The sequence below is a fragment of the Dermacentor silvarum genome, chromosome 8 (genome assembly GCF_013339745.2).
Source record: "Dermacentor silvarum isolate Dsil-2018 chromosome 8, BIME_Dsil_1.4, whole genome shotgun sequence".
NCBI lineage: Eukaryota > Metazoa > Arthropoda > Arachnida > Ixodida > Ixodidae > Dermacentor > Dermacentor silvarum.
In genome coordinates, this window is record NC_051161.1 from 94,737,181 (window position 1) to 94,748,159 (window position 10,979).

Genomic DNA, 10,979 nt, shown 5'->3' on the forward strand with positions numbered 1-10,979 from the left:
ACCATACTTGCGCGCGTGGGAGCGTTTTAGGACATTTTTTCGCGGCTCGATAGCAAGCGCTTGCGTGGCTTAGTGTTAGACTATCTGGCTCTCACGCAGCGGGCGCGGCTTCGATCCCGGCGGGAATCGGGTACTTTTTTCGCATTTCTGGCGATAGTGGTTATGGCGGCGTATTTCGCCGGCGGCGGTATCATAGCGAACCGAAATGGTTATTGTAATGAGCCCAGAACCGCTTACGCTGTAAAAAGTGAGGCGTGAGAAACTTCGTACTTATTACTGAAAGCTGGTAACGCTGACGTGACGGCGTCCTTAGATTTCAGTCACCGCAAAAAAACATCTGTATGCGAGGTACTATCGACCAAAAAATTTACGGACCAAACGATCTGAAAAAAATCTGAACATCTCCGCAGCTTCAAAACGCAACCTCTTGTTCCATTTCCAGCCTCTGCTGGTATATGGGAACAATATTTTGATGCAGGGTTTTACTGGCTACATTTAAAGGCTGCTCGGAAATTTGGCGTTTTCTGGGATCCCGTGGTCCGTAAACTTTTTTGGTCAATAGTACATGACTGATCATTCTACGGCAGCCAAGTGAACACATCTCGCAAAGCAAAATGCTGGGTGTGGACGCCCTAGACTCAATAACGAAGCGCTGCTATTACGCTATTGCCGTTCGTACATCTATAGCAGTACTGTTGTATTATGTGGACTATGAATGAAAAATAAAGTCAGAATTTGGGCCTACAGGAGAAGCATTGATTACGATAGCAAAATATTTGGCAGCTGTCTAATTATTGTTAGTCATTTTATAAGCACATAAACTACCGTAAAGATTCAATCGCTAACTAAATTAAAAAGCACGTTGTCACGCGCACACAGGCAAATACGAACAAATCTCACATGATGACCGCGGCCACTCGCTGTCAGAACTATGGCTCACGTGATGAAGAGCAGCAGTATACGTGGCGAGCGAAGTCCCCTTCGCGCCGCCTCTCGCTTCAACGCGAACTAGGCGCCCGAGAACACAGCGTACACGAAGCCATCAGCTATCTCAGGCCTGCTGGCCTCCGAACCAAGCGTGGATTGCCTCTGAGATTACTGCCGCAGCTGGAGTAGAAGAGGAGATGCGCACAAACCTTAGCCTCCGCATTCCTATTTGTACCCCCCCCCCCCCCCCGCCTCATTGCTGGCTTGAGAAGAAAGCGCGCCCTCTTCCCACCTTCTTCTATTGCAAACGCAAGCACCATCTTCCTCGACTCACTCTCGCAAGCTTTCGCTTGTACCTACAGCATATGGCGCGCGGCCGTGATGTCATCGAACTTTCACGTTATACGGAACACCACGGCGACTATGACGGAGATGACGACCGTCGAAATTCGCCTGGAGTGTTCATACATTTATTATGGCAATAATAATGATCTGTAACCAGCGAAATAAGCATATCCTGCAACACAAAACAAAACAGCACGGGCAACTGAACATCTAAGCGGCAATATAAACCTATAATGCTGACACAACAAGACACTTGTGGCGCTGAGCAGCCGACTATGCACGCATGCACTGCAATTACTGGGAACCGCCTATCGACAGAACAGGACTCGCGTGTTTGGGGAGTCCGGCATTGAGAAAAGAAAAAAGTCGCTGTTTCGCCCGAAAGGCGAAGCATCAATTGCGATAGCAAATTAGTAGAGAGCAATTCGGAGTAGGGATAGTAGTTTTATCAGCTGCATAGACTTGGACACATTCGCTTACTAACTCAATTAACAAGCGTGGTGTCAGCGCGCACAAGCAAACATGAATAGATCACACTGAATGACCGCAGACAACGACTGTCAAAACGCTGGCACCAAGCGCAGCCACCACTGCGGACAAAGGTTTGTGCGGCCTATATGGCTTCAACGGAAACTGAGCGGCGAATGCACAGCGCATACAAAGGTCAGAGAGGTGTGGAGATAAGAGACGGTGCGGGCGACCGCCACAAGCGGGAAAAGTACAAACGCAGTTGGTGGCAGAGTAGAAGCTGCCGCCCCCCCCCCCCTCGCTCCCGCGCGGCCTTCCCGCTTTCTTGCCTTCGCGTGGGAGATTGAGTGGCCAGTTCCCCTTGCGGCGTGTTGCAAGATAAGCATTTGGTGCCGCTGCACAGCGTCGCCCCGCCTCCCTCCCTTCCATATCCCCACGGGCTTTCGCGCGACGGTCGCGTTTGCTTTCCGCCGTGCGTTCGCTCTCCGTGATAGCGCGCGTCCCCCGCGCACTTTCACTCGAGCATACGGCGCGCGGCGACGATTTTATCGCATTTGGACTTCATACGGAACCTCACGGCGACGGCGACGCCGACGGCAGAAACCTGGTTGAAGTGTCCATATAATTGCTATCGCAATAAAAAGAAATTAGGGGCAGCTTCACACTAGTGGTGCGAAGACTGGGCAAACAGCAAAGCTGGCGACTCCACCCAGCTTTATCTCGGTTCAGCCAACTTTTTGCCAAGTTGAGCTTCGAGATTCGGCCACGTTTTTCGGAAGATCACCCCGGAATCATCGGCAGCCCAAGAGCAACGAACACTCGGTGATTAAAATATCTGGAAGCTTCCGGAGGCTCAAACGCTCTTGCTCGGTTTCGCTGGGGGAAACGACGAGCAGCGGCAAAGCGGCGACGTGATGACTCGCGAAGCAGACGCGGCTGCGCGAAGTGTCTAGACAGGTAGGCGGAGCGAGACGCAGGTGCGGCGCGGGGACGGTACGACTTGCGGAGGCAAACGCTGCTTCGCAAAGTGTCTAGGCAGGTGGGCGGAGCTTGGCGAAGGCCTAGCGAAGCGGCGCAGATTCTTGGGATGCCATGCACGGCTGGCACAAATGTTGCTGGGCAACGCAGGTGACTCCATCACTCAGCGAGGTTTTGTTCGCGACACACGGACTGACGGTCGGCATAAAGAGTTCCGCTGTTAAAAAAAAAAACACCGCACATCCACGAAGTGAATGAGGATGAGCGGGCGAAGCCCCGGGGGATGATTCGGGTAACAGTGAATCCCCCGTGTATATATACTGTACATGTGTAGAGTATATACAGCGCTTATATAGCCTTTGTGCACAGCAGCGCCCCTAGCGGTCTCCATGCAAACCAGAGCTACAGACGACGGACGACGACGAGGGACAAGGCTCGGCCCTAAGGCGCTTCGCCCTTAAAATATGAATTGGGAAGCGTATCTGTGAGCTTCGGGGTAAAGACGTGCAAGCGCGTAAGCGTGGGAGTGCTCTGCGACATTAGATGACCCGGAAGAAAAATATATTGCACATGTGTAATACTGGTTTCGGGAAGGGGCACAGTGCTTTCACACAGTTAAATTATCTGCTTTCCGCCGTCCATATTCTGAAAAAGGTTACAAGTTAATATTTGCACTTTTTGTTGTGAGAAATTGTTTGCAGACCAAGGTGTAAATGTGCTGACATTTTTTTTCAAGAGTACTGCCAGCGTCTGATTAGAGGCCCTAAGCAGAAGTGGTTACAGACATGTGAAACAATAAATTGAGTACAATGCGCGAAGCGTGAGCAAAATGAAATAGGACTGAAATTGAAAATATGAGCAGCGTGCCATTAGCGAAAACGTACCATTTAGCACTAACAATGTGAAATCATTCCAGAAGAAGAAAATGCAAACTGCTCTTAGCGCTAAGTTTACACACATTTTAGAGACGGAAAAATTGAAAACTAGAGGAATATGGGTATACAATTCATGGCAAACGATTTCAGCACATACATCCTATCAGACAAACACAATGAAATTGTGTGTGTAAAAATTTAAAAATGTGTAGCAGTGGCAGAAGCATCAGAAAATACATGCGTTAAATTTCGTGGAAGGGCAGGCTATATTCACTTCAGCGAATATGACCTCAAGCCATATTTCTAATAATGAGTGCTCACAAGTTTTCAATAACTTCTTTTCATCCGTATTCAGGAAAGAAAGTATGACTAGTTTTCCCATTGCTACAGACCTAGATTACCGGTGTATGGAATCTATTGACATTACTAGTCCTGGTATTTCACAGTTCATAAATAACACAGTCTCAGTATCTAGTAAGCTTTTGTTCCATATTTTCCATCAATCTTTAATGACCGGCCAGATTCCCCACATGGGAAAATCGCCAAAGTAATACATAGACGATGACAAAAACTTGGCTGAAAACTACTGACCGATATTGCTGACGTGCATATGTTCTAAAATGATGGAACACATTATTGCTTCTCATGTATACCATCACCTAGAATCAAACAACTTCTTTTTTCATTATCAGCATGGTTTCAGGAGAGGTTTGTCGTGCGAAACGTAATTGCTTGAATTTACGACAGATCTACATTTAAACATAGACTCAAACCTTCAAACTGACTGCCTCTTTCTAGATTTTTCTAAAGCCTTTGACGGTGTAGCCCATTGTCGCCTGTTTTTGAAACTATCATCATTAAAACTTAACTCACTGACTTTATCCTGGCTTCGAAATTTTCTGTCGAGCATGCAGCAGTTCACTTTCGCTAACAGCTTCTCCTCGCCCCTTTCTGATGTTTCTTCCGGTGTACCACAAGGAAGCGTTCTTGGTCCCTTACTCTTTCTAATCGACATCAATGACAAACCCAATGGCTTATCATCATGCATGTGCACATTTGCTGACGACTGCATTATCTATCGTCTCTGATGACCACCAGATCCTCAAAAATGATCATAACAGCTCTGATGTTATGTGATGTTATGTTATGTGATGTTACGTGTGCATCTCCGCGCGTATTGACCACGACCTCAAGGTCTACCCACCATTTTCTCGGACTAAGAAACATTTACACTCACCTCTAGTTTTATCAATAAATGAATGGAACGCCCTTCCGCAATCCATCGCCAACATTAAGGAATCATCATCTTTTCATTCGGCTTTACTAACCTACCTTAATGAGAAAACCTGGCATACCAGCTGATCATTTCTACACAAACATATTATCCTGCTTGCACGCCTTACTACATTTGAACTCTGTCCTACATATGCTGTATTATTCTAAAGTGTTGTAGCTCTATCTTGTATTATTGCATTATATAACAATTACTTCATGCCACTACTAGATGCACTGTATCTCCTTAATGTTGTGATCATTTGTGTTCTTAATTTGCGTTTTGTTGTTCATGCTTATAACCCAGTTTTGAAGTTTCTTGTTGTTATCCCCCCCCCCCCCCCTATGTAATCTCCGATTCGGGGCCCTTAGGGTAAATAAATGAAATGAAAGAAATGAAATGACCACCATATCCTCAAAAATGATCATAACCAAATCGCTAATTGGTGTGACACCTGGTTAACGACTCTAAATCCATCTTAATGTAAAGTGATGTGCGTCATCCGCAAACGATCAAACTGAAGTCATTCTTACTGAATTAAAAATGTCACATTAATACGGGTCTCATTATTAAAATATCTAGGCGTAAATCTTTAAGCATACCTCTCCTAGGCTTCTCACATTACCACCGTCTGCGCCAGTGCTTCTCGATCGCTGGGTTACGTGCACCGGAACCTTCGAAACTCCCCTGCACTTATCCGGAAACTGCCATTTCAAACTTTAGTTCGCCCACGGCTTGAGTTCGCCACTCCGGTCTGGATTCCACAAAAAAATTACTTAATTACCATGCTGGAATCAGTCCAAAATAGAGCCGCACGGTTCATTTCCCGGAATTATGACTACCATTCTAGCGGAACTGAAGTAAAGCTTCATGTTTCACTTGAGCTGCTAAGTTATCGCCGCGACATAGCCCTTTTTTCATTATTTGATAAGTACGCCCACCACACTAAGAAACCCTCGCTACGCATAGAAACTTCATCGTACACGTCACACCGATTACACAAGCATATTAGCTTCACGCGGATCTACGGTAAAACGCATTCAACTCGTCTGCAATTCCACGCGCGATTCATCTCTGGAACAGCCTGTCCGACACCATAGTTGCCGAAATTGACCGCAATATATTCAGGCACTCACTCCACTCGCTTATCCCTTGCTCATCATACTCACTGTTTGGTCTTGTTTTCCTACTATTTGCGTTCATTGTTCTACAATTGTTTACAAACGTATCGAGCTGTTTCTATTGTTATAATACACAGCTGCATGTTAATCTTTTCCCATTTTTAAGCTGAACACCTGGCTGCAGTTGTTTTCGACCTTGGTGTTGTTGCGAGTTTGTCACTTTATGTGCCTGTGTACTAAGTTCTTCGCCCCCCTTACCAATGCCCCATGTAGGGGCCTCAATTGTAAGGTATTTCACAAATAAATAAATAAATAAATAAATAAATAAATAAATAAATAAGCAGGAGGCTGCGTCGTTATCAGAGCTTGCATACTGCAACATCATCTGAGCTTCTGTGCGGTGATTTAAATATTTGAAAGTATTAAAACAAAGCTTAATAATCAATTTGAGGAATTTCAATTCACTCTCATTTGCATAACACAGAAATGTTATATCTAAAGAAACCATATTGACAAACGTAACAATCGCATCTTGCAGAGATCTAGAGACATCTATAGAAGTTTTAAATCCGAGTTTGGGGAAAACTGACTTGGGAGGTTTCGCAGCACTGGTATGACCACTGCTTAATGTTTAGTGCCTAGAGCTGCCACCAGGCTCAGATTTACGCCTGGCATGCTGGTGATTACGTCATCGCAGGTGGCGAAGGCGCTGGGCGAGCTCTTCCTGGCGGCCTATCGAAGCAGCTCGCCACCAGCACGGGAGCCTGTCCTGCAGTACATGCACTGCGTCCAGCCCGATGCCAAAAGTGCACGCCAGGACGAGAGTGAAATGATGCAGGTGAGGCAGGCTGCAGGCAGGCTGTGCGCCAGCACTAGCTGAGCGTTTCGGCTGTTGCGAATGCTTGAGGCTAAATGCCGTAATTCTAAGACATGATGTCAACTGTTAATCGAGCTTATGACAAGGAAAACAAAGTACGCAATATTTTTCTAATTTCAGGAACGCAGAAAAGCCTTTTGTCCTAAAAGATTAGGGGGCAGGCTTACAAAAGTAGATTCAAAGACTACATTTATTAGAACGAATAAATAAAAAATGACACAAAAATGCAAAAATAAAGACCAAGTTTCAACCAAATATATAGCAACTGAATAATCCTGCTCCAAGACTAGAATTATGTTGTCTGCATTTGAACAGACAGGCGGATGTACGGACGGACAGACAGACAGAAAGACGGATAGATGTGTAGGCTCAAAATGCCTGAAGTAGACAAGAAATGCCAGTCGAATTGAAATGTCCGAGGTATCTGGAAGAAGCTTTTCGCGTGGAGGACTGAATAACATTGTTGGTAGTTAAATTTCAAATCGATTTTCCAAGATTATCAGAGCAAAGCATTAAGGATGTAAACAAAAGCGCCTTTCACTACAACTTCTAATTGTCTCAAAGTATTTCTCGCGCGCTTAGCTGCCCTCATTAGCAACGACATAACTTGGTACAGATTTCCTCAGGGCATGCATACCTATAATTGAGCCTGAATTGAGTTTCGTACTAAAATTATTACAGGGAGCGCTGCATCCCGGCCTGTCAGCTACCGCAACAATGATGGGTGGTAAACAGATTTGTGTAATCTTTGTACTTGTGGCTACAGACCAAAGCTGTAGATATAGACCAAATTGTAGATTTATGTATTAGGCCTTGTATATAAAAATCCGTGAACACCTAAGCACTTCTTATGAGCTGTAAATGCGAAAGCATTAATGTCCAATTGAACGCCGCTGAGCGGTCCTTCGAGTTATTAACTCCTCGCGGACAAGGGAGCGCGTTGAGACGCTTGGCTGGCTTGGCGCGTTTTGATTTGGCCTTGCCGAACAGCAGTTTGAACGCAGGCGAGAGATTCCGAGAGCTAGAGTGACGTGGCGTCGCGGCGATGCGTTCTCCCCTCACACAACACCTAGCGTGCTATCGCTACAGCATTTGTTCCGTTTCACCCGCTTTGCGACGTCGAGGCGTCCTTGTGGCATGGCTTCGCAGCCAATGGGAATTTAGGTGCCATTTCTCGCTTGTACAGCCAACAGACTCATGTATTTTTTTTTCGCTGAATTAACTATTTGATAGACCATTTGAAAAATTGGTATCAATTCACTAGCATTAATTGTTTCATGCCATTAACGCATAAGACTGCTCACCTGTATATATGTTTCAAATGCTGGCTTTTATCAGGCAATACTTCGTTGAACATAACCGACTTCCAAAGTCACAAAGCCATTTGAAGTTAGAAATGACGAAGTCAATGCAAATGTATGTATTATGGATCATTTCTCTGCTGGCCGAGCCAAGACACTTCCAACCTCGTTGACATGCCAGATTTCGATCGAGTGTTTTCTTTTTTAACGAAAGTCGCTGCTGTCACCATAAGGGGCCTCCTGCTGAGGTCGATGAGCAAAACGAAAACAAGGTGAGAGCAGGAGCCAACATTTCAACAGGTGGACTTGTCTTCTTCAAGGCGACATGTGCATATAAAGGTAGGGTTCTTCTAAAGGGGAGAGAAGGTAAGGCGGGTGGGTGAGGTAACAAGCGAGAGTGTGTGAGCGGCGAGGGTGTAGAATTGAAAAAAAAAATACTGCGCTACTGATAGTCAGTGAAGAATATCAGGCAGCGCCGTGTGTTAGCCGGTTGACGTGTCATTGTAGGTTCCTCTTTTCGTGGAAGGGGCCTGGACGATCTCCAGCGGAGCAGACCCCCCCCCCCCCCCCCTTCTTCGTTGCATAACATACTGGTTGCATAACCGACTGGATGGGATCATGCACTGGTACATTTATGAAGGTCCTCGTCTTCCCTCGTTCTGCCGATCGGCTCGTGCTTCGGCAACTGCACTGCGATTAGGAGCGCGTTTTATAGACAAGCGCCTCGACCTCTGCCCGCGTGGCGCAGGTGCTGTCGTTCAACGTGCTCTTCGACACGTACAGGGCGAGGGCGGAAGCCGGAGACAAGCGGCTCGTGGGCCTCGAGACGCTGACGCTGCCCCAGCTGTTGTTCATGGCAGCCTGCTACGCGAACTGTCCCGGCGGCGGCCTGCCGTCACCGGCGTTCTACATAGCCGGTGTACCCGATCTGTGGCCGGGGGGCGAGCCCCACTGCGACGCCTTGTTGCGGCGGACGAGCCACTTCGCGCGCACTTTCGGCTGCGCTCCCGGCACGCACATGAACACCGGCGCCGACGGCTGCAGCCTATTTCCCTGAGATGCCGCACCCCGCTCTGGACGCCCACGGGTTGCAAGTTTGGGGTCAGTCGAAGAAGGGGCGCATCGATGTGAATTCCCGAATGTGGGTCGCAAACTGTTGTCGTTGGCAGGGAATTATGAGGAGCTGGTGACAAAGATTGAATGCTGCGTTGTTTGCTATGCAATTCTTTTGCATCTATCTAGGACAACGAGTGACGTATTATTGACTATACTATGTTACCGAGATTACGCATTGGGTGACTTTGTCGCAATATTCATTTACCCAGTGTGGCTCAGTTTGTTTTCCTGTTAAGTGTCATGTCTGAGAGTACATCGTTCGTGTTTGATGCTCAGTGATCTAGTAAATATTTTGTTATAATTTCTGACACTCAATTTCCATCCCGACGAGCGCCTTCTATTTCTATTAATAATTGTCTTGTGTGATTTGTCGGTATAGAACATAGACTGAACGCAAAGCGCTAGCGGTGATACTGTGTTGGACGCCTCTACTTAGAGCTTTAGTACTGAACTGAGTTGCGTTGATCGCATGATAAGACTTTGCCGATAAGTGTCCCCCTGAATTCTCCGGCTTACCTGCAAAATTTCTTAGTGTGAAATGCATTGGTACACCATCGCGACTGGTTACTGTATGTTTTTGTCTGTTGTTTATTAAGAAGCGGATTGCAACACGAGGCGTACATGAAACTTATGTATTGTGAAAATGTGTGGAGGGGTTGCCTCATTAAAGGAAACTGTACTTCGCAGGCGAACTTTAACCAAGTTATAGGCTATGAATAAGGGATCACCTTCCCCATGGAAAGAAATTGAAGTGCCCTCCGGCCAATAGCTCTCCTGAGCGGTTATGATACTTCAGAGGAAAATGTTCTTGGGCAATGAAAACGTGGGCAGAATTGCCAGGCAGCAGTTTGTGGTGATCCTACACACTCCTGTCAGTACAAGACATTTGCCACTAGGGTGTTGTCACTCTTATTGCTTCTGTGGGTGATATTTATTAAAAACCCTATTTATATTGTTTTGGCGCTTGAGCATAGATTTCTGCTGTGCAAGCTTGTAGAGTTGGTCTGTACATAATCTATCATGTCAAGCTCTGCAGTGGCAGCATTTGTTCTGGGTCAGTTTTGTTCAAGATATGTTCTCTAGATGGAGGCTGCTAATTGCGCATATAAGCTTCGCAAGTTTATTGAAGTAATACCGCTGCTAACCTACACTTGTGCTGTAAAGTGCCAACTATTGTAAATTTCGTATTTAGGTATCACTGGATGTCTGCACTTTGTGCCAAAGCACTTTGTGAAAAAAAAAAAGCCAAAATTATTCCCTTTACGCCTAGCATGCTCTCTTTAAAGGGCCCCTAAACCACCCAGAGGTCGAAATTTAGTTGTGGTGTTGCAGTTGTGCACGAGTCTACAACGAACACGTAGCCGCCAGAATTTTTCGAAATGGTGCCGTAATAGCGGAGTTACACGCGTTTGATGATCGAAAAACGGCCCTCGCTCGTTTCGCTCTTTCCTTCGCTACTCTCCTCGTCGGCTGGTCTCCCCTCCTCGCCGAGTGCTGCTCGAAATGTCACGTGACATACGTCATCGCCAACGCGCTTCTCAAAACACTGCCTACTTCCGGTTAAGGCACGGCCACGCTAGCCATGCTAGCGCCACATATATGGACGACGATACGGCCTCCAGTCTGCCGCGCGAGAGGTGTCCAAAGTAGACGACAGTTCGGCCGGCGCCCCGCCCTCTGCACGATCAACGGGCACGG

General features: G+C 46.6%; 1 protein-coding gene across 1 annotated transcript; it reads left to right on the top strand.

Moving 5' to 3' along the window:
* Positions 1-6,660: 6,660 nt before the first annotated feature.
* LOC125947690 (uncharacterized) lies at positions 6,661-9,294 on the top strand. Its single transcript, XM_049672923.1, has 2 exons — positions 6,661-6,825; positions 8,914-9,294. The coding sequence occupies exons 1-2, from the start codon at positions 6,661-6,663 to the stop codon at positions 9,220-9,222; spliced, it is 474 nt and encodes a 157-aa protein (XP_049528880.1). The 3' UTR covers positions 9,223-9,294.
* The last annotated feature ends 1,685 nt before the right edge of the window (positions 9,295-10,979 follow it).

Bases quoted from the DNA above. Each gene is read 5' to 3' on its own strand.
- LOC125947690 (XM_049672923.1), top strand. From the start codon at position 6,661: ATGCTGGTGATTACGTCATCGCAGGTGGCGAAGGCGCTGGGCGAGCTC. The intron at 6,826-8,913 runs GTGAGGCAGGCT...CGCGTGGCGCAG, and splicing joins ACGAGAGTGAAATGATGCAG to GTGCTGTCGTTCAACGTGCT.